Source organism: Sinocyclocheilus rhinocerous, unplaced genomic scaffold, assembly GCF_001515625.1.
Source record: "Sinocyclocheilus rhinocerous isolate Xijiao unplaced genomic scaffold, SAMN03320098_v1.1 scaffold231, whole genome shotgun sequence".
In the NCBI taxonomy this organism is placed as follows: Eukaryota; Metazoa; Chordata; class Actinopteri; order Cypriniformes; family Cyprinidae; genus Sinocyclocheilus; species Sinocyclocheilus rhinocerous.
Window position 1 is genome coordinate 384,802 of NW_015640454.1, and position 27,693 is coordinate 412,494.

Here is a 27,693-nt window from a genome sequence, read left to right on the forward strand (position 1 = left end):
GGTCCCTCAGAGAGACATAGTGCGTCTATACCATAAAACCAACATTCACATTTGTGCAGACGGAAACTTCACAGCCGTCAGTAAAGCAAACACGGCGCGCTTGCGGTGCAAACCTGTAATCAGCTGGCTTCTCTCCGCTGGGACTGCGGTGCGGTGGGACAGCGTGTGCTAGTTTAGGGTTCAGTAATGGCCACTGTCAGTCCTCACACTCGGAGACATGAACACAACAGCGGTGTAAATCACAGCTCAGATGAGGAGCAGGTCAGTTTTAAATGGTTTGAACTGATTCCTCTGGACTGCGGCCTGGGAACACACACACACACGCTCACTAAAGGACTGCTGTATTTTAAAAGCCTTGGCCTGGGGACGCGTGTGTCATTTGGATGTCAGCAGGTGTGACATTAATCCTGATTTATGATATTTCAATTCAAAGTACAACTTTCCTCTGCTGTTTTTCCCTTTCAGTGAGACCTGACAGAACATTCCAGACTAACATCACCACAGACAGCCGTTAAAGACTCTCTCAGATGACAATGAAAAAGACTGAGGACGTTAAACAAGTATATGACATCCATCATGTGACTGAAGCAGTTGGGATGCAGGATTTGCAACTACAACAATCACTTTCACTGAACTTACAAAAAAAAAAAAGTACCATGCACTGTTATACCATCATGAAATTTTGAACATGTGCTATACCATGGTACTATTATTGTGCTATTTTTGGACAAGCACCATGGTATTTTGGACATGTACTGTGATATTATTGGGATATTTTGGACATGTACACTTTTACTAGCATTATATTTTGGACATGTACTGTATCATGGTACTATCACGGTATTTTGGTTGTGTACCTTGATATTATTGGGATATTTTGGACATGGTATGCTTGGAAATACCATGGAATACCACATAAAATCATGGTACATACATTTCAGTACTACAGTAAAATCATATAATTTGACACCACTACAGTACTTTTTTGTAGCAAAAGATGTGTCTTTGCTAAAGCTGAAGTTCAGTTGAATCTATTGTTTCATTAACTATTACTTACTATGGTATTTACATGGTACTTCAGAAAATACCATGGTACAACATTCATGGTACATTTCCAAAATTACTATTACCATGAAGGATCTCTTTCATCAGACTTCAGTTGTCCTTCTGTTCCGTATACGTCTTAACCTCTCTCTCTCTTTCAGTCCTTAGGTCTGAGAACCACAGGAGCCAAGAAATCCATGGAGAACGTCCAGCTAGAGAGAGAGAGAGATTGAGAAACAGAGAGAACAATAAACTTCAATGGAAACGAGCCAGTCAGAAACAATTGACTGAGTGAGCGAGGGAGAGAATGAAACAACAGATCTTCATGTTTTTTTCCTACTGTATAAAGACAACCAACTTCTTTTTGTATCATTTTTTTCTTTATTCATGACCCCCTCTCACTCTTTTCAGCAGACAGCCTGACTCACTCCATAAAATCACTGAGGACTCTGGGGTTTTGAGAGCTGGAAAATATTCTCTGGCTTTTTTTCCATTATTAAGCGACTCCTAAAACCCCAGGATCAACAGTGAGGGAAAAGGGCGAAGCAAACGGAAAGGCAATGAGATAGTGGAGAAATGTGGGGGTAAACACGTGCAGCGCTTTGGTTGATGTGTCACTGTCCGGATATGTTCTGGTTTACTGCCAAACATTGTTATTTTACAGTCCAGCTTAACTGAATTGCTTCATTTAGCTGGTCGTCTCTAGGTTAGTGTGTCTAGTGTAGGTTGGTGTGTGTGTTTAGCTTAGTGGTGATGGATGACAGCAATGGAGAGGTGATTCTTTTTCCAGAGAGCTTCTTCTGTAAACACTAACAAACACAAACACACACTGACCTCTCAGAAATCACCCGTGAATGTCAAAGGGGGGCTGCTGATGTGGAACCCTGAGTAGGGATGTTTTCCTGTTGAGTCATTCCAGACAGAGGGATCATGCCCTGGGACACAGACTTCCAGCCTCCCCCTACCAACCTCTTCCCCCTCAAGCTTAATCTTCTTTCTTTTTCCTAGTGACTGATGTACAAAAAGGAAGAACAGGACAGATCCAGAGGGTGTAAGGGTTCATGATGGAGGTGTTTTTTTGATTCTGTGATTGGCTGGTTTGTTCAGAACAAATCTCCCAAAGATGATTGGCAGATCTGGAAATGACTGCTGACAAGTGGTTAAAGCACCGACATGAAATAAATGGTCAATGTTTTACAGTTTGAACATGGACTGAAACACCAGCTGAACAAAATGACAACTCTCACTTCCACCTCAACTTCATATAAAAAAGGAATTCAAATTCACAATAAAAAGTTCTTGAATGAACAGCAAATAGTGCGTGTTCCATAACTCTTCATCTGTAGGTTCAAGAATTAATCTGAAAGTTTTAGAATCAACAGCGAACAGTGTGAAAATTCTAGAATTTAACACAGCATCTTTTTTTAAAAGATCTTTTTTCCTAACCTAACCCTAACCCTAACCCCAACCCCAACCCTAAGTCTTGCAGAGACTGACAAAAATGAGCTCCTAAAACTTACTGCCTTTAATACACGAGTTTCACAATTTGAGTTGAATTACTGAAATAAATGAACTTTTCCACGACATTCTAATTTATTGAGATGCACCTCTATTACCCAGAAAAATGTAGAACTGACAGTGAACCATGTGAATGTTGTAGAACTCAAAAATCAACTCAAAATTCCACTTTTGAAGTACACAAGAACTGAAAGCCATATATATTGACAGACAGTTTTTGAACTGACGATGAACCATGTGAATCTTCCAGAACTGATAGTGAGCCTATAACCCCTGGAGCCTACATGTATCCCTCTGAAAGTTATATAACTAAAAGTGAACCATGTGAAAATTCTAGAACTCATTGCCAACCACCTTAAAAGTGCAGAACTCACAGCCAACAGGCTGAATGTGGAACAGCAAAGTAAAGACACAGGGGAATCCCTGCTTTGAGCACTTCTGGACACAGAGCACTTCGGCTGGGCACGTGGGGTTCTCTGCCCCTCAGAAGCAACATCACGGAGCTCCCCTGGAGTGAGAAACAGATGGAAAAACCAGACAGAACAGAGAGCGGGTGAGATCTGGACTGGCCGCTGGATTGGTCACAGAACAAGAATGTGGAAAAAATGACACAAATAAGCAACCCACCCCCCATCAGCCGTTTCTGCTTCTTTCACTCCCTCTTTGTCTCTCTCCCTTCTCTTTTTTCCCTCTCTCCTCTTTAACGTGTTGACCAGCTGTGGTACATTCTTTCCACCTTATCCCGTGGGTCAAGCAAATCATTTCACATCTCTCTTCCAGACTACAGAAGGAGTGAGTGTACATTCACGTTTCTGTGTGTGTTGCCTTTGAGGGGGGAAAATAACAATGAACAATGAATGAGTTAGTTTACCCAGAAACTTGAAGATTTGGAGAGAGCTGAGCACAGATAAAGCCGGAAAAAAAGAGACAACGCAGCCGTTATCGTCAATCGAGCTGTCTACACTGCAACGTTGCATGCTAGCAGTGCAGATAGATTCGTTGCTTATGCCTGCAGTGACTAATTTCATTCTCTAGTTTTTCCCATGTCCTAGATACACAAACAAGAACAGGAGATGAAAGAGTTTGCTGGCCTATTCCAAATATGTAATCATCTATGGCAGTCTCATGAGTAACACTGTGTATCGACTTAAAAGCACCCAAATATGAATCATCAATTAAAGTCTTTAAAAAAAAGAGCATGAATGTTAATTATTTTAAGTAAGAGAAGGGAACCACTGATATATGCAATTTGGATTACATTTATGTTTGATGTGCTTTCGTAAATGTTCTTTTCTAAAACTTGTACACTTTACAAACAAATGCATTGTGGGAAACTCAGTAAAAGGGAGAAAGGCAAGCCCAGATGCTGCCTGTGTGGTAATGATTTCATTTGCAGAGCTTGTCACATGACTGCTTGCGGAGTTTGAGGCTGATCTGCTCACTAGTGGCCGTAAGAGACACTGCAGGCAGACGCTCTCCTGGTCCCCATACGAACCCTTTTACTCACAGTTACAGAGAAACAGAGTGCACCACTACAGGATGTGAAAAACACATCAATCCCGCTGTTTGTTTGTTTTTTCGTTTTGGTTTTTAATGCGAGTTAGTTTTATTGGTGCCTAAATCATTTAATTTTTACTTTTTTGAAAATGCCATAAAGAAGGTTTTTTCTTTAGTTTGTGAATAGTTGTAGTTAACATCACAAATTGCTCCACCTGCATATGACGACACATAACAGTACCATACTGTAAAAATAAATGTATATGATAAATTCACAACTAGTACTGCAGTACTTTTGGCTGTATATGAATTTGTCACATTTTGTGGACGATTACAACTTTGGTCAGAAGAAAACTACAATAAAGCAAACACAGATCAGTACCAAATGACCAGAAGTTTGTGCATGTCTGGGGAGGTGAGACGAGAAAAAAAGTGTCAACTGGAAACAGGATTTCCTCCAGCCAGCTGTCAGAATTCCCACCCACCCACCACTCCGAGACACTCCAGAACTGGGTTTTAGTTCTGGAATCTTCATCGTATCAGTCCGCCTGTATTCTAAAGAACAGAATCAGCCGTGAGAATTTGGAGGAGGCATCTTTGCTTCCCATCACGAGCCGATATTCGTCCTCCCTCCGCAGACAGAATCACAGTGCCTCTTTTTCTCAGAATGTGTAATAGTTCTGTCCACTGGCCACACGTCTTAATGACTACAGATAAAACAATTGATATTTTTTAAATTATGCAATTAATTTTAAAAGTATGCAATGATTTTTTTTAAGTCAGTTTAATGTAATTTAAGCCAGCAACTGTACTTAAGTTGAAGAAGGTGGAATTGTTTCCAACATTAATCCTAATGGAAAGCATTCATGTAGCTGGATTCCTGTTGCAATATAATTCAATATAATTTGGCAAAAATAAAGATGTAAACATGCAGTTACAACCAAATTCATGTGGTTATTTAAACATTAGAAAAAGCAGTTCGAATAAATAAATAAAAGGACATGAAATATTATTTAGAGTTAAAATTATTCCATTATGTCAAAAGACTATGAGAAATGTGATGAAGGAAATCATTTGCTTGTGACAACAGTCAGTTATACAGTTCACTATCATTATACAAAAATCTGAATTCTGTGATTGACCAATCAGAATCACTTATTCCAGAGCCTGTGTAATATGTAGAATTAAGACTATTTAGTATTTCATTTCATTTGCTTTTGACTTTCTTTGGAGGGGTTAAAACCTTAAACAGGTTTGATAGTTCATACCCTAGTTCTGTCCAGCAGCCCACCTCCTCGTTTCCTATTCTCTCCTCCTCATTTCCCTATCCGTGCTGGTGGTGCAGATATGCCAAGCTCATTTGTACTCTTCCCTCACATTCTCGCTGTTCTCTCTCTCTTTCTCTCTCTCGTTCTGAAACTTGAGCATTTCCAGATGTGCGCTGGAACAGAGGGGTGGTGATGTCATCATGGGCTCTGCTTCCTGCACTGTCTCTGCATCCAAAAATCAGACACACACACACACACACAAGCCAAAGAGGAAGATATAAAGGGGGAACATTTGCCTTGGATGTAGAGAAGGGGAGGAAACAAAAAGAGAAAGACTGATAGAATGTTTTGAAAATCAGCTTAAGGGTGTGAAGATATGTTCTCTCCCACACTACATCTACAAATACAGCACTACTGCTATAACAGCACCTCAAACAGACTATAAATAAAGTGAAGAGCTCTTGTAGATTTTGGGGGTTTGTTGCTATTGGCCCTTTGCTGATCTTCCAGTCAGTCACTCTTAAAATATAAGTTATTCAGTGTTTCTCATTTTCAGACTTACAGTGAACATCCAGAACAGCCTATCAACCGCACAACAACTCAAAAACCTCAGCAACCACATAGCAACGCCCTAGCAACTACATTTAGGCCTACACCTCAGGAGCCACAACAGCAATGCCTAGCAATCACCTAAAAAAAAAAAACACACAGTAATGTGCTAACATCTTAGTGACTGCTTAACAACACACTTTCAAAGAACAAATTAAGAAACTGCATAGTAACACCCTAGCAACTGCATAGCAACACAATGTAAATTGCAATTCAACACACTAACAACTCAAACCACCTCGGCAACTACCCGGTAACACCCTAGCAACTGCATGGTAACACACTATCAACTTAGAATACATCAGCAACTGCGTAGCAACTATGTAGTGACACACTAACAGCCCAGAATACCTCAGCAACTGCACAGCAACACCCTAGCAAATGCAGAATAACACGTTAACAAACCAGAACACCTCAAAAACAGCATAGCAACACCCTAGCAACTGCACAGCAACACACTATCGATTCAGAACACCCCAGAAACTGCACAATCACACCCTAGGAACTGCAAAGTGACACACTAACTACTCAGACACGTTAGCAACTCCATAGCGAAACATTAACAACTCAGAGCACCTCAACAACTGCATTGCAACACCCTAGGAACTGCGAGCCCGGTCTCATGAAAATGCGTATAAATAGTACGCCAAATAAAAACGAAAACTCGTGGTATTGATACACAAAAATGGACTTTGGCGTGTATATGATACGCATGTGTTTGGCGTGCATATAATACGCAGTTTTCGCGTTCATATGATACGAAATTTGTTGGAGTGCATATGAAACGCAGTTTTCGCGTACATATGATATGCATCTACCCCACAACCCTAAACCTACCCATCGCGTAGCATATACACGCCAAAGTCCATTTTTGCGTATCAATACCACGAGTTTTCGTTTTTATTTGGCGTACTATTTATACGCAGTTTCATGAGATCGGGTTGGAACTGCACGGCAATACACAAACAACTCAGAATACATCAGCAGCTGAATCTTGACACACTAACAACTCAGAATACCTCAGTAACTGCATAGAAACACTCTAGCAACTGCAGAACAACTAATTTACAACTCAGAACACTTTAAAAAACTGCATAGCAATACCCTAGAAACTGCACCACAACTCACTATCAATTGAAAACACCTCAGAAACTGCACAATCACACCCTAGCAACTGCAAAGTGACACAGTAACAACTCAGAACACCTCAGCAACAACCTAGTAACTGCACAGCAACACACTAACAACTCAGAAGTTCAGAACACCTCAGCAACTGCATAGCAACACACAAATTCTTAACACCTCAGCAACATTGCATTAAAAACCTAGCAACCGTATAGCAACACGGTAACACTTTACTTGAAGGGGTGTGCACAAGACTGACATGACACCTTCATAATCATCAATATGAAGGAGGTTTTATGCATGTTTATGACAACTGTCATTAAGTGTCATTTACTCAGTTATGTAATTTTTAATGCAAATATGACATTATTTGACCTAACCCTACCCCTACCCTTACCCCTAACCATAGCCCATAACAAAGACATCTCAAACAATGTTATCTTTGCATTAAAAATTACATAACTGAGCGAATGACACTTAATGACAGTTGTCATAAACATGCATAAAAAACCTTCATATTCATGACATGTGTCATGTCATGATTATGTAGGTGTCATGTCATGATTATGAAGGTGTCATGTCAGTCTCATGCACACCCCTTCAAGTAAAGTGTAACCCAACACTCTAACAACTAAAAAAACCTCAGCAACTGGATAGCAACACCATAGCATTATGTTGGTTTTTTTGTACATGTAAGCACCACTCACTTTTTCTTCAGACAATGTAAAAATCTAGTGTAGTAGTAATAGATTGAAATCTGAACATAAAAAACAAGTTTAATGTTTCCTTCTCTCTCTGTTTTTCTCATGCAGACACATTCTCTCTCTCATTCACTTCAAACTCCCAACTGCACCTGGACATCCCAAAGGCATTGAGTTGCCTCAGTCCAGATGTGTGTGTGTGGAGTCAAATGGGTCAGCAGCATTTATAGGCAGCGCTGATGGGGGATTCTGTGGAGAAGAGGCCGTGTTTGGATCATCACTCGGCAACACCACTGTAAATAAATCTGAATGAAGGATGCACAAAGAAAAGCATGCAGAGTACAAACACACATGTATATCTTTAAACGTACATCTTTTTGGAATTTTTACTGTATTACAGGTCAATATGGTAAATTATTTTAAAGACAAAAAGAACATTGTGCCAGTCAATAATCAACTATAATATGCATGCAAAATCAACAAATATATAGAATGAATATGAATATGCCTTAAACTATTTTTACCATAAAAATATACTATGGAACAGGAGAAAATATCTTACCTTACATACAAAAAGCTTACTGAACTTTTTAAATACCATGGTAAATAAATAAAAAATATACAATATGGTAATTAAATTAATAATTCCGAACTAATTCCCGGGAATACCATAGTAAACGTCCAAAAAAAAAACTTTTTACTACCGTAATGCCAAAGTACCATGGAATATGAATAACCCTAAAAAGGTACTATGGTATTACCATAAAAAGTTTTATGGTAGTAATGTAGTACTATTTTTTAAGGAAATAGTTGTGTAAGTGGGTAAATTAATGAATACATTCGGAGATAAATGAATCAATTCATTAAAATTATAAAGACTGTAAAAAATAAAATATTAAATAGACAGTTTTTTGGGTCTCTTATGAAGTCAGTTCTTTCAGTTTAATAATCACAATTATGTATGGTGTTATCCACCTCCGTCAAGCTTGAAACAAGTGTCTTTTTAAAAGCGATGTTAAATCTGAAGCTCCGAGTCATTTTTCAAGAGGAATGACTGGACCATCATGCAGAAAAACCTCACACTGTATTTATTAAAGCAGATGGAGCGAAGATTGACAGCTCAGCAGAGAAGCGGCCCATCACTCTGATCCGGGAGTCTGAACCAGCGGCCAACACCAATATTCACCAAACACTTTCCAGAATATTGCCATGTTTGAACCTCTTTCTCTCTCTCCTACAAAGCGCCCATCCTCAATGACGACTCCGGACGATTACTCAATATTTCTCCACTGGCGGTCAAATGCTTTGCGAGTGAGCAGGGGGCATTTATTTCAATTGGGCAACAAAAATGCATAAAGACCCTCAATGACCTTTTAAGGAGGTTTTGCCTGATTTAGCATCAAGATGGTCTTAGCTCCACTGTATTTATGCGGTTCTGCCTTAAAAAGTCATTGAGAGCTGGATATCTGTCTAAGGTTGAGAGGTTTTCTTACAGGCCTCTGCAGCCTGATGAAATCCCACATGTGCCTTCAAATATACAAACAATACACAAGAGTCTTATAAACAAAACACAAATCACTCATCAACTGATCTCATTAGTGAAGTCAAGCATTACATTAGTATTTCTCATACTGTTATAAACATAAAAGTATTAAACTTTGGCCTATAGCCCTGCACTGTTTGTGCTCCAGACATAAATTATTCCTCAGATCATCTGACTTATTTTTATTACTTTTCTAAACTTGTTTTATGTCTGGAAGTCGAGGTAACGCAGTTAGCAACAACCCAGAATACCCAGGAACTGCATAGCAACACACTGAAAACCACCCATAACACCTTAGCAACCACATAACAACAACTGCACAACAACACACTAACAATTCAGAACACCTCAAAAACTGCATAGCAACACCCTAGCAACTGAGCAGCAACAAACTAACCATTTAAAACACCTCAACAATGGCGCAATCACACCCTATCAACTGCATAGTGTCACACTTACAACTCAGAACAGCTCAAAAATTGCATAGCAACACCCTAGCAACTCAGAACACCTCAAAAACTGCATAGCAACACCCTAGCAACTGTGCAGCAACAAACTAACAATTTAAAACACCTCAACAATGGCACAATCACACCCTATGAACTGCATAGCGACACACTAACAACGCAGAACAGCTCAAAAACTGCATAGCAACACCCTAGCAACTCAGAACACCTCAAAAACTGCATAGCAACACCCTAGCAACTGTGCAGCAACAAACTAACCATTTAAAACACCTCAACAATGGCACAATCACACCCTATAAACTGCATAGCGACACACTAACAACTCAGAACAGCTCAAAAACTGCATAGCAACACCCTAGCAACTCAGAACCCTCAGAAACAGCCTAGCAACTGCACTGCAACACAGTCAAGAAAATAAGGGAAATCTGTTAGCAACAACCCAGAATACCCTAGAAATGGCAGAGCAACTTCACACAGCACCGTTGTGTTGTGGCAGTAGGTTTTCATGGGCAAACACCAGTAAAAATAAAAATCAGAAAATGTGTCATCATAATATTGATGACATTTCATTTTTAATGATATATTTTTGTATTCACAGTCTAAAAAACATAGTAATTATTGATGACTCAGTTCAGTATTACATGGCTCTAGAAGTGGCACGGTTGGGCGGTTTGGTTTGGCGACTCTGTGCCTGTATAAACATGAGCAGAACATTTCCCCCACAAACAACCAACCACACAAACCGATCATCAACTAATCACAGCTAATTAAATCAATGAGAAATTGCTGGAAAAGTAAACACGAGGCTTTCAGTGGAGTTGAGACCTTGGAGGTAAAACACACGAGTCTGGCGCACACGGACACATGTGCATGGAGCCAGAAAACAGTCATGATATGCCCACCTAGAAAATCAGAATTTCCTATAAAAAATTTAAAAAAACGAGAGAAAGAGTACATAGTGAGTAAAAGGTCATTAGTGTAAATGTGTCATCATACAGCGATCCTAAATTACTCCCCAAGAGGAAACCATTAGGACTTTTCTCCCAGTAAAGGGACATCTTGCAGCAATTGCAGTAAAACTAGTGGCAGGGAGCCACAGCCTGGGAGAAATTTATATCCAGAATGGAATACTAGTTTCTTATGCTCACCGAGGCTGCATTTATTTGGTCAAAAATACAGTAAAACAGCAATATTGCGAAATATTATTACAATTTAAAATAACCGTTTTCTATTTGAATATATTTTCAAATGTAATTTATTTCTGTGATGCAAAGCTGAATTTTCAGCATCATTACTCCAGTCTTCAGTATCACATGATCCTTCAGAAATCATTCTAATATGCCGATTTGCTGCTCAAGAAACATTTCTTATTATTATCAATGTTGAAAACAGTTGTGCTGCTTAATAATTTTTGGAAAATGTGATATATTTTTTCAGGATTCCTTAATGAATAGAAAGTTTAAAAGAACAGAAATCTTTTGAAATAGAAATCTTGTAATATATTGTGTTTTTACTGTCACTGTTGATTAATTTAATGCATCCTTGTTGAATAAAATTATTAATTTCTTACAAAAAAAAAATCTTACTGACCGCAAACTTTTGAACCCTAAAATTTTAAATCTAATTATTTAAACAGCTAAATGGCTGTCACATGATCTTATCATGTTACACATCGTTAATTTAGCAAGTGACTTAAAACTCAAAATAAAAACTGATATTTTGCATTTTTAATCCAAATTTGTGCAAAAAAAAAAAGCCTAAACTTTTGCCAATCAGCAAAATAAAAACTGTTATTTTGCATTTTTGATCCAATTTTGTGCAAAAAAAAAAAAAGCCTTAACTTTTGCCAATCAGCAAAATAAAAGCTGTTATTTTGCATTTTTGATCCAATTTTGTGCAACAAAAAAAAAGCCTTAACTTTTGCCAATCTGATCAGATAATATTAAAGATTGTGGACTGATATTAATAGCCTGTGTGTAATAGCAGTCCAAAGGTCAAATCAAGCGCATTGCAAAAAAGTAGTTTTCAAAATATTAGTTTGTTTCCAAAACCTGAGTGGAATTAAAATAGGGACACACACGCACAGAGAGAGAGAGAGAGAGAGAGAGAGAAAGAGAGAATGTGTGGATAGATGAAAACGAAATAAGATGGGAAATAGAATATAAGAGGGATAGAAGGATAACGAACATGAGAAGAGTTCCACGTGTACATTCAGGCAGGAAAGTGTAGATCTTCAGCAGGACATGAAAGAAAGTCTATAGGGGAGGGGGAAACATGGTGCAGAGAGAGCGAAACAGAGGAAAAACAGTCATCATCCCGACTTTCCATCCATCACCCCATCTTTCTGAAGGGGGGCGGGGATGCGGTCATTGGTCAGGACCGCTCAGTATGCTAGAGGTGGTCTGAATGTCAACTGCAGACATGATGATACAGAAACACTCTAAGATGTCATTAACCTCTTAAAGGGATAGTTCACCTAAAAGTAAAAGCTTTGCTCACCATCATTACTCACTGAATGACTTTCATTCTTCTGTGGAACACAAAAGGTCATTGCTCATGGTTTTCAACTCAATTAAAGTGAATAATGACTGGAGCTGTTGAAATCCAAAATGACAAGAAAAAAATAAAAAATAAAGCATCATAAAAATAGTTCATACATACTATATTCAGATGCATATGATATCTTTTGTGAAGAATAGATGAAAATTTAAGTCATTACTCACTGAAAATCTTGACATTCGGCTTGGGTATGTTCAGGAGAATAGTAGCAATGTCTGATTCAACAAATCCAATGCACCAAATCTGGTTTGAACAAATCAAAAAAATACTTAATTTCAGTCTGTTCCTCACACCAGCGTTATTTTCATATTACTGAGGTAGTTTTATAGTTTTTATTAATATTTTTAATCAATATTCACTTTATATTTCGAGTTACAGTTTTTGTAATTTTGTTGTTTGTTCTGTCATTTTTAGTTTTTTTTTTTCTATGTAGTTTATATTAATTTTTATTTTCAGTTAACTAAATTAAAATAGGAAATACTGCCTGGGCAACTAGCTGAAATAAAATAAGTTTTAGTTATTTTAGATCTTATTCTATTGCTGTTAAGGTTTAGTTTATTTCAAGTAATGATTTTTGTTTAATGGTTTTCATTTTAGTTAACTATAATAACCCTGTCTCACACAAAGCTACCGTATGACTTCAGAAGACTGTATGAATCATATGGATACCTTAAAATATTGTTTTTACTTACTAAAGCATCCTTTTTGAAATCTTGGAAGCTCCCGTGTCCATTCTTTGCAACTGCATGGAAAACAGTGACCGGCACACTATCCAGAATTTCTCTTCCCGCTTTCCATTCATGAAACGAGGTCATACAGGTTTGGAAAGTCAGAAATGGCCTAATTTTAAATGAACTATTCCTTTAAAGAGACATAAAGCTCAAAATGGAAAAGGTAAAAGAATGTTCTGGAATGTTCCAGACCTGGACCAGCGAGAGGGATTCTGTGAGGATCTGGACCGTGGCATCTTTATTAGAGGAAACATACTGTATAAAGACTCAAAATGAGGTTGGGACACTACAAAGTCCACTCGTAGAACAGAGGCCACATTGTGCTCTGGGAAACATAGTTCTAACCCTCACCTTCTCTGGAAATAACTCGTCTTTGCGGTTTTTGAGACTTGGGATTTTAAATGTCATGGTCCATTCGGCAGAAACCTAGAAAAAAACGTGTGATATATATTAAACTGATAGATTGCATAGGCTAATATCGCCTGCAGTAAGTATGACTAACTAGATTGCATATTCTGAAGAAAGCATGAATGGGCTTGCCTGTGTGCAAAGCTCTGACCAGACCAGACCAGACCAGAAAGCGAGTTTTCTTGAACCTTCTACATCTTTGTCCTTCGATCTGTTTTCCTATTTACTTTTCACTTTATTCCCATCTGGTGTGTAGTATTCATGTATTTTTGGCCGAGCAGATTTTCTCTAACTCTCTTTGCTGAGTAGCAGTGTGACTCAGTCCCGCAGTGATGATGAAATTGGTTTCGGGTCCACTGGGTCCAACTTCTGGCAGGAAAGGACAAGAAAAAACACCAGTAACAAGGAAAATTCTCCTGCAGCCAGAACAGAAAACATTCACACAACACCACGAAAACAGATACAGAACCATATGAAAACATCTCGCCTAGTGACCAGCCACGAACGAGAGACCCCACTACTTGTTTGTTTTGGACGAGTTGACCATTCAAACTTTGAGATTTACGACAGATAGCTGGACGACTTGCTAATGTCTTTTCTATGTTGTCCAGAAGAAGGCTTTAGGCTGATGTCACATCTCACCAATAGAGAATGACATAAATCAGGGGTCTCCAAACTCTGTCCTGAAGGGCCAGTGTCCTGCAGAGTTTAGCTCCAACTTGCCTCAACACACCAACACGCCTAGTAAACATTTTAATTAGCTGGTTCAGGTGGGTTTGATTAGGGTTGGAGCTAAACTTTGCAGGACACCGGCCCCCCAGGACAGAGTTTGGAGACCCCTGACATAAAATGTCAAAAATACAGTCTACAAGAGCAAATTTTCTGTCGATACTTGCCTGCAAACCACATTTATCCTTTTGTGAGCTACACTAAGTGTTTACAAACAAAAAACATGGCTAACTATACAAGAGTTCTGAAATTAAGAAAATTACGGTAATCATTCATGTCAAAAAACTGTGTAGGGCGTTTCAAACAGAAATGCAAAACAAAATGACTCGGGCTGAATTCAGAATAGCATACTACGGATTATTTCTGCTAAAGATCTCTCCAGTATGCTATTTCAAATGAGCCCCTACACCCTTCAACCTCCAAAGCTCTCACTGTGGAGCCTTTTCAGCGAACAGAGAATAGGGATGATCACTTCTTAGTGGAATGCAGTTACTTTAGACATTGCTCCCCTTAATATAGTGCTCACCGTGTTGAGATAACTACATATCTTGGTAAAGTCAACATGAAACATCTACAAACAATTTTACTCGCATAATGTGATATATCTCTTTTCTCCACATGAAAACAAACTATTTTTCCATCAGGAATTGGTTAAAAGTGTCTCTATATGGCAAGTAGTTGGAGGGGAGGGGCTAAAAAAATAAGGGCTCCATGATGTCAACTGTTCAGAGTTACATTTGATGAAAGATTCTGCTTTTTCTTTAGAATTACTGTATAAAGACAGTAAACGGGGTCAATGTTTGTTGACTTTGAAAGATAGATCGAGTGGTTTTTAAATTTTACACATCACTCTCTCCATCACTGAAAATTTAATCTCAAACAATAAATCAGCTAATTTCACACGTGTTCGCTAACAGATCCAGCCACACTGAGGATAATTTCTCACCCGGCGAGTTATGCACTAGATGACGCGAGCGTTCTGGCTGCCGCGGCGCTGTGTGACCCACGTTTGTGGTCTTATGAAGGAGACAGAGAACAGATTGGCTTGTCAGAGGTTCGTTTTCGAGCAATGTTTGGTTTAAGTGCTGCATTGTAATGAAACTCAACATGATAGATGGAGTTTGCTGGAGCCGCTGCACTGCTGACTCATACTGTGGAGAATGTGGAAGGGTCACTGCTTGCAGGAGGAGGTAAAGAAGAAGAGGAGGAGGAGGTTGGGGCCCCAGAGGGCCCCAGGGACCCAACATCTGGATAGCTGACGCGACCTATAGCGACAACACAATGAAAACGGTGTGAAACACGAGCCGGATCCAGAATAGAAAGATTTGGATCTAAATCCAGTCTGACACTAATTAAGGCAAGAGATATTGAAAGAGTTTTCGAAAGAATCGGGAATCCAGCATCTGTCTGGAGCTGCAAATCTCAAAAACAGACTTGGCCTTGTAAAACTCACACACACGTCTGCTTCGGTCATTAGTGAAGGGAAAAAAGCTGGAGGGAAAGATTAAGAAATGGTGCATTAGTTAATTTGCTCGAACTTCACCTAAACTCTTATATACATCATTGCATCCCATTAAAGTGGTTAAGCAAGAGATGCTGATATATTGTGAATAAGAGGTCAAGGTTTGGCTGGATATTGGAAATAAGCACGTATGAGTAAAACAAGACAGCAAATTTAAATGTGCTTACTTCTAGTAAGCCATAACAATATTCACAAAATATTGTCCTTATTGCTTTTAAAAACAGTCACTTGACTAAGTGTAAATTAAGTGTAAACCTTCCATGAGATCTAATCATAAATAAGCTAAGGTTAGTGAGATAGACTATTACTATGTATATAGTATACTATATAGACTAGACTAGAGAATACTGTGATGTGCATTTTGGAATGTTGAATTGACCAATCAGCATCCAAGATTGGAAAATTCCATTTTATAATGAACAATACTGGTGTATAACTCAACACCACTTTCACCCTTATTAAACACCTGTGATGGAGTGTGACTGCCACCTAGTGGACATATTATGCAAACACGTTTCTAGATTGCATATTTTGCATATTAAATTATATTTTTCCCATTCAACATGAATTTAGAATTATTATTATTACTACTATTATAGTAATTAAAAAATATTTTATTAAATGTCTAATCAATACAGAAATATATTACTATTGCACTGTAAAATAAAAACAAATATTTTATAATTTTCTTTATTAAGTATTTATGGATGTCTTAATTTAAAATCATGGAGCTATTTTGACGAAAAACCCAGAGACCTTAAAGATAGCTTGTGCAGTGAAAGTCTGTATATGTAAAACTCACATCCCTGCTTAATATTGTTTTTAAGGAATATACATGCACAGTATATTCCAAACTGTATGCATGGAATACCCTATATTCTAGTATTCTATTCCAAACTTGCATATTTCAAATCATTTCCAACACAGAATCAGAAGACTGATATTTGAGGTTTATATTTTTCCATGGGACAAACATTTCTGAGGATAATTATTTAGAGAAAAGCTTATGAAAAACACATTGTCTTTGGAATATTGTTTGCAGATGAATCATGCACAATAAGACAGGGACTGTAAATTTCATGTGGTTTTTTAATGTTTGTTTTGGAAAATATACATAAATTGCTAAAAAATACAAAGAACTGAAAGCTTATTTTCTTAATGGTGCTGCAACAAATAGCAGATATATATTACACAAATCCTTATTTATAAATCAAGGCATTTATTGTTTTGAACATATGAACAAATTTACAAGAACACATGCAGATATGCGAAGCCGCCTTCTCCAGTGATTAAAGATGGCCGTCACATCTGCATGTTCACCTTCTTTGTTTTGGCATAACTTTGTTTCCGCTAGTGGCCACCGGGATGAGAAGTTTCCGATACTCCAGTGGAAGATATTTCTCTATAAGTATATTGACAGGCGTGCTGTCTGTCACAAAGCCCTGCCTGAGAAAAACAAGAGAAACAAGTACTTGAGCATGATAAACAATTTGACTATACAAAGTATAAAAAACAAGTAATATAACTCCATCCAGCTTTAAAGAATAGTAAATGACTCGCAGTGAATGGGTGCCGTCAGAATGAGAGTCCAAACAGCTGTAAAACACCACAATAATCTACAAGTAATCCACACCACTCTACGTCGCTATGTGGGAAGATTTGCATAACGCCGCCCAAATGTTCACGCAAAGAAAGAAGGCGTAACTTTTATTCTCGCTGTAGTATTGTTGCCGCCGACCATTGCTCACGGCTAAAATATGAGTCAATCCATAATATTGCTTTCTCTAGTAAAAAAAAGTAATCTAGTCTTGAATCAGGAGAGAAATGTGCACAAATTAACAGTTCTAAACAAGCATGTCTGTGAATTTTGATGTGAGAGGACAAAAGGGGATGGAATTGTAGGCGGGTGTTATTATGGACTCGTATTTTGGCCAGAAGTGACAGTTTAACCTTAAAAACGTCCTAATGATGGATTTGTTTCTTACAAACACAGATTTTCACTTCACAAGACATTAACTGATGGACTGGAGTGGTGTGGATTACTTGTGGATTAGTGTGATGTTTTTATCAGCTGTTTGGACTCTCATTCTGACGGCACCCATTCACTACAGAGGATCCATTGGTGAGCAAGGGATGTGATGCTCCATTTCTCCAAATCTGTTCTGATGAACAAACAAACTCATCTACATCTTGGATGGCTATTCCTTTAATACTTACCTTCTCAGGAGGAGCTCAAAATCTTCAACCTCAATAGTTTTACGTTTGGCGTGAGTAGAGTACGCTTCCAGATCGTCTGCAAGCCGTTCAAAGTACTTCTTAAGACTAAGAGTATAAAAAAAACAAAAAGCACACACAAACATTGGAGGAGATGTAACTTCAAATATTCATGCTGCAATAGGGAAAATAATTGTTCCCTAAATGCTTACATTTCATTAATGGCAGGGTAGATGTCACTGGCCACCCTAGTTTTGGCGAAGTGCTTGAACATACTCATGACGTAACTCTTGGGAAGAACATCAACCCCTGTCTGACGCTTCTGACTGGGGGCTCGTTTGGCAACCTGAGGGGCAGGACTGAGATAAATGGGTTTTAGATTTGCATTAAGAGACACTGTTAACATGGACATCGGGTAAAGGAATGTTAATGGTAAATTACCCAGCATTCACTTCTTTAAGGACTGTTGGCATAGCCTGCGCAATAGAACTTGTGAAAACTCTCTTCTGTCTTACAAACGCAGGAGTTTTCATGGACAGTTCTGAAATAAAAGAAAAAAGCACTTAACGCTTAAGTAAATGCAAGTTATCCTAGTTATAATAATTGGGTAAAACTGACTCGCAAATCATTCACTCAAAAGATTGTAATACATTTAACAATAAATAAATATTTATCATAAGTAATGATAATGAAGAATTTAATTATTTTAGTACAAAGAAATTTGTGCACATTTTTAATGTATTGGTTGTTATACTAGTTCATTGAAATTAACAATTCAAATGAATTGATTTGTTAAAATGAATCGGATATTGCTGAACCAGTTCATTGAAGTGATTCACTCAAATTAACTGACTTGCTAAAAAGATTTAGGTGTTGTTGAACCAGTCCATTAAATTATTCACTTAAATGAACTGATTCACTATGTATAACTGGATGTTGTTAAACCAGTTCATTGAAATGATTCACTCAAATGAACTTGACCCTGCGTCCCAACGTTCATACTATCCATCCTAAATAGTATGTGAGATTAAAATAAGTGTGTCCCAAAGCATAGTATGTTGAAAAGAGTATGCCAGAAGTCCTCGGATGGTCTACTATTTCAGATAGATTTTTGATGTGTGGATCCGTGCACACTCTAAAAGCTAATATTACCCACAATCCATTGCGCTTTGACGAATGATTCGGTTCAGAATTACAAACACGAATAAAAAAACGTAAAAAAACTACAAACATGGCAGATGTGCGCGACCGACGGTTAAGTAGAGAGGTTTAGATAAAGGGGTTTGAGTTACTAATAATCAACATTTAATGCGTGTAACTGTGCGACAGAGTGTCCGTTAAAGACGCAATTTTATGATGTTATAGTATGTCCCAAAGCTTGCCAACTCGTCTACTACACTCAAAAGTGTGTACTTTTTCTTCACCAAAAGAGTACATACTTTAAGGGCGTAGTATAAGTAAGCACATAGGGATGCACCATGGCTTGCTAAAAAGATTTAGGTGTTGTTGAACCAGTCCATTAAATGAACTGATTCACTACGTAAAACTGGATGTTGTTAAACCAGTTTATTGAAATGATTCATTTAAATGCACCGATTCACTAAGATGAACTGGATGTGAAAGTGGGAGTCACCTGCACTAAGAGCGTCGTCATCATCGTCCTCTTCCTCCTCCTCCTCCTCCTCCTCTTCCTGTGGAAGTTCAGGGCTCTGACTGGCTGACCCAGAGTCCATTAGCTCCTCCTCCTCCTCTGATTGGTTCAGTTCTTCTGGGGCGTCATCATCTTCTTCAAGCTCTGGCACATCTTCCTCAGCCAGACTAGCCTCATGTTGCTGTGACCTCTGCTCTGGTGTGCTGAGCTCTGCTACAGGGTGGAGCTGAGGAAACTCAGGGCTGCCCGGTGGTTCTCTTTCTTCATCTGAAAAGTCCTGTAAGTCTCTGTTCCCGTCAATAAAATCCAAAAGATCTGAACAAAAACACATTACGTTTTTAGCCTACACACAAACTGAATTATCCATTAATTTCAGTTGTCACTGGTAGGGCTGTCGTGATAACCGCAATATTGTAATACCATTTACCATACCATCTATTGACAAGCCAACTGCAGAAGAATGCAAGAACCACAGTAAAACCGCGATATTTGCATTTTCTTTTTCCGTAAGGTTATGCCCTTCTTGTTTTACACTTCGTACATGTGTACCGAATATTAAATAAGTTAGAAATGATAACAATGTGTACTATGCTGATTTGTACAGAGGCTCCGTAAATTTGCACTTAAGCCTAAACAGACAGTGAATGAATGAGAGAGAGATCGACTGAGCGCGTGCGATTACCTGCGTCTATCCTTCAGCCTGAGTCATATTCATGAAAAAAGGTTGTCATGTCCAAGGAAAGCGAAACCTCTATCTTAGCATCGACGCATTGCTGGTCAGCTGAGCCTTCTAAAGTGGCGCTCAAAGTTAAAATGATTTTAACAGCTTGTTTCATTACATCTCTCTTTGAATGAACAGCCCATCCACAATGCACAGGTGAAATATCCGCAGAAAGTCCAGTCAGATTCGAGGATCAGAACTAACTGTTATACATATAGGCTAACAATTAATAGCCCAACGATCTTATTGTCAGGTCTATGTTCTGTTATGTGGACCTTTTTTTTTAGTACTCTCTTCTGTTTACTTCACCTCCTGTTTCAACACTCTATTTAGTTTCGTTTTCATTGGTTTCTGAATATGACATTGTTACATCGCAACACACACACACATTTTATATTTATATATATGTCGATATTACCACATATCACACTATTGAGCCACTCAAGATTACCGCAAGGGAAAGACAGCCCTAGTCACTGGTGAAGAACTTTGTGATTTTGTCACTTCAAGCAGTCCTCACCTTTCTCTCTGGGGTTCAATCCAGCTCCAAAACTCTTTGTGACTCTCGTGGCAGCTGGAATTCCCAAGACAGAGCCTCCTCCCTCTGAGCGATGAGCTCTACGCGTTATTCGTTCTAGATACTGTGAGGTGTCTGGGTTCTCTGTTCTATGTTCAGCTTCAACAACCTCCTCATCCTCGATTTCCTCAACATTCTCATCCTCATCTTCCACAACATTCTCATCCTCATCTTCCACAACATTCTCATCCTCATCTTCCACAACATTCTCATCCTCATCTTCCACAACATTCTCATCCTCATCTTCCACAACATTCTCATCCTCATCTTCCACAACATTCACATCCTCATCTTCCACAACATTCTCATCCTCAATGCTGTCATCCTCAATTTCCACAACTTTCTGATCCTCAATTTCCACAACGTTCCCAATCTCAACTTCCTCCACAAATTCTCGATCTTGTAGCTCCACATCACGAGATTCAGGAAGTGATTCTGTCATTGCCTGCGTTGGAGCAAGTACAATATCATCTTCTGGACTCAAAAACACATCCTCTTGGGATGAAGGCACCACATCTTCCTCATCATCATCCTGTGATTCCAACTCATGATCTTTTCCTTCTTGAATTAAAGGTCCTGAGTCGGGAATTTCACTGGCTCTCTCAAGCTCATGTTCTCTCTCGTACTCTGCATCCCTCTCCATCTCTGCAGACGGTCCCACTGTGTCGTCTTTTTTAGGCTGGACGTAAAGCTCTGTGACATCATTGAGGCAGAGTGTGAACTTCTGCCAGGAAGAATCTTCTAGAGTTTTTCCATCCTGAAATACAGAGTGATCTAAAGGAGAGAAACCATTTCAGGTACAGACAAAATAGGATGTATGCAAAATTTTAGACTTAGTTTATGTAAACCTTGGTTGGGACCCTGCTCCAAGCATCTCTGAACGGCCTCATCAAATGCATCCACAGACGGCAGCCTCCGATTGGACACCTTCCTCTGAAGCCCCACCCTCTCAATGCGCTTCTCTACAAATGGGGTCTTCAAGGTCAGGTTCAGGCCACTGCCAGAAAATAAATTTGAATGGATCACACAAAATGCCTCAATCATGCAATCAATCATTACATCTTCTAACAGTACGATACATTGTATTATAATCATTATCTCTACTTTTCTCCATTATTTAAGCATATTCATCTGCAACCTTTTTCCGAAGTGGATACATTTAGCCCAGTGTTTTACTTAATCTTCCCAACCTGGCAACCATGTGCAAACCAAGCACTGATCATCTGAAAACACCTGCCAACATGTAAGTTGGGAGTTCAGCGATCTCCACTGCGATATTTTTCTCAAATGAAAGTTTAATACAGCCAGTCTGTTTTCTTTCACATGGCAGTTTGCGCTGTTTGCTGCGACTAAATCTGCAAGAAAACCTGAACTGTAACAAAACCAAACATGAACCTCAACTCAACAATACTGTTTGCAATCATGACTGCTGAATAAATGCACTTGCGCTGTTGTTTTAACATCATTTGGAAAAGTGAGAATTAATATTATGAATTTTGCTGGTTTTGCTTTTGAGAGAAGGTTCTTATTGTACCAGTTTTTAATGTAAAGAGTGTGTTTATTTATATGACAAGTATATCTAGAACCTAAGTGAGATAAAATAAACCATGCAAATTGATGTTTTCTTGATTTGTATTTTTATGAAAATGCAATAACTCTAATGAAATCCAAAAAGAAATTTTAACGACAATAATCATGCTTATTGATCATTTCTGAGCAAAATAATTGTGATTATCAGTTTAACCATTATCGTGCCACCCTACTATATTGCGATTCCTAATAAATTTAACAACAAGCTAGTAATTATATTTACTTTCCAATACCAGTTGTAGTGATTAGGCCAGTCTACTGGGAAATAATGGACAAAGCATTTACCTTTTTGAGCCAGAAGACCAATCTAAATCTTGAGATGCATCCGCTTTCTCCTCAGAGATGTCACCTTTATGAGAGACATGTGAGACATCCTCTGTGTTGTTTGAGAATATAGAAAAAGGGTTAGATGATACTGAGTGACTTTTTGAATATGTGACAAATTATGTGCCAATATTCCAATTCATATGCATAATGCCAGTATTCAATTCCAAACATAGACAATCTTGCTAACACATACAACAGGTGAGAATGGGTGAAGCACCTGGCAGTTGATCTAACTGTTTCTCGAACGCTGACGCACTGAAGGCGCGCTGCGGTTTCCTGCGGCTCAGACCTCTGACCACATGCGTCAGGGGTTCAGTGTTCAGAGTCAGATCAGACAGCTCCACTCCAGACAGACCTTCGCTGAGGAAAATATAGACACATGAGCACAACATGAAGAGGATTACAAGTATATGTGATTGAAGAGGTACTGACGTTCTCTCTCCAGCGCTGGACACACTGGCCTCGGCTGGATTCGGCTCTGATGCTTGAAGTGCAGGCTGACCAGACATCAGCAGTGACGCTTCGGTCTCTGAAACAAACATGGGTGAAACATCAAAAACAGGGTTTTTCTGCTTTTAATTTTTTTGACAACTGCCTGTGCGAATGTTTGAGCTGGTAAAGTAAATGTGCTAATATTTAATGCAAATTCTTTAAAGAATTTTTAACTATTTAACTTTAATGTCAAGAACAACTATGTGTTTCTTGACATTTATTAGTTCATTGTTGGCAGTGAGTTCTTATTCACCCATCTGAATGATCCCCCTGAGCAGACCACGAGTGGTCATGTCCTCATCATACACTGGGGACGGGACCGTCACAGGAGGGTTCGTATTTGGCACCGTTGACCTTGGCCGTTTAGGGGAAGGGAGGGGTGACAGGGAGGCACTCTGAACAAAAGAAAAAGGTATTAGGAATGTAATCATGTAGAATATGCATTTGCAACATATTAAATCGTTTATTTAAACACCACACATACCTCATGGAGCTTCTTCTTGAGTCTGCGTCTTAAGGCAGATCCAGGACTCTCCAGTCCAGGGGTGTTTTTCAGCCTCATGCTCCGCCGTATATTTGTTGCACTGGAACACATTTTAAATATATATTAAATACATATTATACACACAAATAAAAGCAATACACAAAGTTTACAGGGGGAAAAAATTATAAAATTATGAAAATCAGTTCTAAAATTCTCTCTCTCTATGGATGTTTTGCATTGTTGTGTCTCTGATGGTTTTAGTTAATAATTTTAATGGGTAACAATGAATAAAAATACAGACTTGAGAACTTTCTGTTTACAACTGGTATACTGATAATATAACTTTCCCTTTATACCATTTTTGTATTTATCCGTTACTCATAAATGTACGTATATAATTTATCTGAGTTTGCATAAACCATTCGCTTAAAAGCAAGCAAAACATTTAAAATTAAGCTGAGTCACTTTTTATTTGTATATAAAATTTAAGTGACAATTGAAATAAATTCACCTTCTGGTTACAGGAGACCTTGGTAACTCTGTGTGCAGAACTCTCCTCAACAAAACCCGAGCAGATATGTCGTCTTCTGCTGAATCCATCGTTTCTTATCGTAGTTTATCACAAAATGAAATTTTCTCGAAAGCTACAGAACTTTAACAACATAAAAATTAAAGTTAACAAAGAAAAACATCGTCTCCTCATTCGTCTCAGGTTTGAAAATGGAAGTCTCACAACTCCCGCTCGTTCGTTCAAGTGTGAATCTCGCGAGATTTTGTCAATCGCTTTCATTGGCAGTGTAGTTTACTGCACTCAAGAGGGCGCTCGGCGGCTCGGAAAACCTGAGCTGCATTCAAATCTCAGAGCGATTTGTGAAGTATAATGTAACGAACAGATACCTGACATACAAATGAAAACCAGCACCAGTAATCTGTAAAAAAATATTTTAAAAGCTTTATTCATCGAGCACATACCACTCAATCCTCCTGACCAACGTTGAGAAAAGTATCTTAAACCACGTGACAAACGCAAGTCTTTTGCTTTCGGTAGTTATAATAGTTTGCACCTAAATTAAATAATCACACCGTGGAAATTTAATGTAAAAAGTCTCAAAATTAAATTACAAATAAGATACATACTTTTCTGTAACCCGCACCCCGTTTGATTCTAAAAGCTTATACGCAATGCTTTCAAGCTTTGGATAAAAATGGTCCTGAAGTGTGTATTTTTACTTTTATTGTCCATGCTGACCAGAATGCTGGTTTGATTTATCTTGTACGAGGAAATTGTAAAGGTTTGTTGAAAATCGCCAGTGCAAATATATTCACACATATCCTCCTGAGAACCAGAAAAAAAGTTTTGTGATTTTATTTTTTATGTCAGTCATTAACTTACATTGGTTGGAGCATAAGAAACAAATGGAGAAAAAAAATATTAAATTCATATTTTATTCTATGTCTTGTATTTTATGCTATGTCCTTTTGTAGAGGGCGCCAGGACTAAGTTACACACAAAAAATAAATAGACATGAAAAGGCATGTATAGGCAAAAACAATGTTTTATTTTTTCATTCACCAATCAGCTTTTAGGTTTCAGGCTATTTTTAACCAAACTTTGTACAAAGATGATTCTCAACTATGTTATAAAATATATAACAGAATGATTTGATGTACTATTTTACTTTATGAAATGTGTGCGTAAAATGTCCATATTAAATTGGTATTCCCATTCTATACAATGTATATATACATTGCATCTAATTTGCATATTAACGTGTTCTTGGGGCAAACAAAGATAAAGTAATAACTTGGCAACATTTTCATAAGAATATCTCATATTTCATAGGAATATTGATCTATAATTTCTTTCCCTGTTGACTTGTGTTTCCCCAATTCATATTCATATTCCAACTCATTAATATTCATTAATATTCATACACATGTGAGCGCTAATACAAACACACTCGAACGCAATCATACAGTATACATGTATACATGCTTACACTTTTATATTACCTAATAAATAAATATAGGCTGTAAGCATTGAAATAAATGATAAAATCTGAAGACTATTTAATATTTCTGTTCAATAAAACCATTCAAGCGTAAATTATATCATAATTTTAATGAAACATACACAATAATGCAGAATCTATATATAGGCCCATAGTCAGAATGATACCCTTTGGTGCATGACGTCCACTGTAGTTACGCAATGCTTTCAAGCTTTGGATAAAAATGGTCCTGAAGTGTGTATTTTTACTTTTATTGTCCATGCTGACCAGAATGCTGGTTTGATTTATCTTGTACGAGGAAATTGTAAAGGTTTGTTGAAAATCGCCAGTGCAAATATATTCACACATATCCTCCTGAGAACCAGAAAAAAAGTTTTGTGATTTTATTTTTTATGTCAGTCATTAACTTACATTGGTTGGAGCATAAGAAACAAATGGAGAAAAAAAATATTAAATTCATATTTTATTCTATGTCTTGTATTTTATGCTATGTCCTTTTGTAGAGGGCGCCAGGACTAAGTTACACACAAAAAATAAATAGACATGAAAAGGCATGTATAGGCAAAAACAATGTTTTATTTTTTCATTCACCAATCAGCTTTTAGGTTTCAGGCTATTTTTAACCAAACTTTGTACAAAGATGATTCTCAACTATGTTATAAAATATATAACAGAATGATTTGATGTACTATTTTACTTTATGAAATGTGTGCGTAAAATGTCCATATTAAATTGGTATTCCCATTCTATACAATGTATATATACATTGCATCTAATTTGCATATTAACGTGTTCTTGGGGCAAACAAAGATAAAGTAATAACTTGGCAACATTTTCATAAGAATATCTCATATTTCATAGGAATATTGATCTATAATTTCTTTCCCTGTTGACTTGTGTTTCCCCAATTCATATTCATATTCCAACTCATTAATATTCATTAATATTCATACACATGTGAGCGCTAATACAAACACACTCGAACGCAATCATACAGTATACATGTATACATGCTTACACTTTTATATTACCTAATAAATAAATATAGGCTGTAAGCATTGAAATAAATGATAAAATCTGAAGACTATTTAATATTTCTGTTCAATAAAACCATTCAAGCGTAAATTATATCATAATTTTAATGAAACATACACAATAATGCAGAATCTATATATAGGCCCATAGTCAGAATGATACCCTTTGGTGGACTGATATATTTTCTGTCACAGAAAAAAAAATGACAAGAAAAATATTGTTAAAATCTGGATAAAACTATTTCTGACATCCTATTTAGCTGAAAAATATTTTTTGTACCTGTCTGGTTTTCTGAGAATAAAAGGATTTAACACTTATCCCTGAGGCACATGGTGCATCCCCTTTTCCTGCCGCCATTTTGAATATATTATGTAATATCTCAAAAAAAAAAAAGATACAAAACAAAACAATTAAATGGAATGGTAGACATTACTTTGGGGGTCCGCCAGTTGGTGGTTGGGACATGATGCTACTACGTCTTAAATGGTTCAAAATGGCTTCCACATATCTGTCCACTGTAGTGACCACTATGCATCAGACCAAGCAGATGAGTGTTTATGATCAAACGTCCAAACATTTGATATCTCTGAAAAGGCTTGAATGTGCCCTGTACAGGACATCCAGACTTTAAACCGAGGCATGTATGATCTCAGAGAAATTCACTAAAATAGAATGTCCTCAGAGGACAAAAGTCTATGCCTGGGTCCCAGGCGGATATAGCCTCACGAATATAGAATCTTCATAATGAAATCTTATAGAATGTTACAATTGTTTCTTTCGTCTTATATCGATAATTGTTTAAACACTGCGAGAATGCTGTGGGGTTTTGAGCTGTGATATGAATCATGCACTGTATGTAATATTGAGAC

The 27,693-nt window shown here is 37.7% G+C and overlaps 1 protein-coding gene across 4 annotated transcripts; it reads right to left on the bottom strand.

The window, feature by feature from the left end:
* Positions 1-16,807: 16,807 nt before the first annotated feature.
* On the bottom strand, positions 16,808-24,517 carry cenpt (centromere protein T). Of its 4 annotated transcripts, XM_016569012.1 has the most exons (14): positions 24,289-24,517; positions 23,778-23,877; positions 23,547-23,688; positions 23,234-23,330; positions 23,019-23,161; positions 22,760-22,859; positions 21,733-21,881; positions 21,201-21,658; positions 20,828-21,017; positions 19,569-19,901; positions 18,377-18,476; positions 18,148-18,294; positions 17,939-18,043; positions 16,808-17,167 (listed from the first exon to the last, which is right to left on the bottom strand). In XM_016569012.1, exons 1-14 carry the CDS (start codon positions 24,375-24,377, stop codon positions 17,038-17,040), a joined length of 2,283 nt encoding a protein of 760 aa, XP_016424498.1. In that variant the 5' UTR covers positions 24,378-24,517; the 3' UTR covers positions 16,808-17,037. The 4 variants fall into 4 exon arrangements, with proteins under 4 accessions (XP_016424498.1, XP_016424497.1, XP_016424496.1 ...); XM_016569011.1 differs by having other exon boundaries at positions 20,828-21,658; positions 22,760-22,823; XM_016569010.1 differs by having other exon boundaries at positions 20,828-21,658; positions 22,760-22,850.
* Between the last annotated feature and the right edge of the window lie 3,176 nt (positions 24,518-27,693).

What these genes read in the sequence shown, in the direction of transcription:
- cenpt (XM_016569009.1), bottom strand. Translation starts at nt 24,377, where the DNA reads ATGGATTCAGCAGAAGACGACATATCTGCTCGGGTTTTGTTGAGGAGA. An exon ending in CAGGGGGATCATTCAGATGG is followed by an intron (nt 23,331 to 23,546) that starts GTGAATAAGAAC and finishes TGTTTGTTTCAG; the next exon opens with AGACCGAAGCGTCACTGCTG. An exon ending in GGAGCAGGGTCCCAACCAAG is followed by an intron (nt 21,659 to 21,732) that starts GTTTACATAAAC and finishes TCTCTCCTTTAG; the next exon opens with ATCACTCTGTATTTCAGGAT.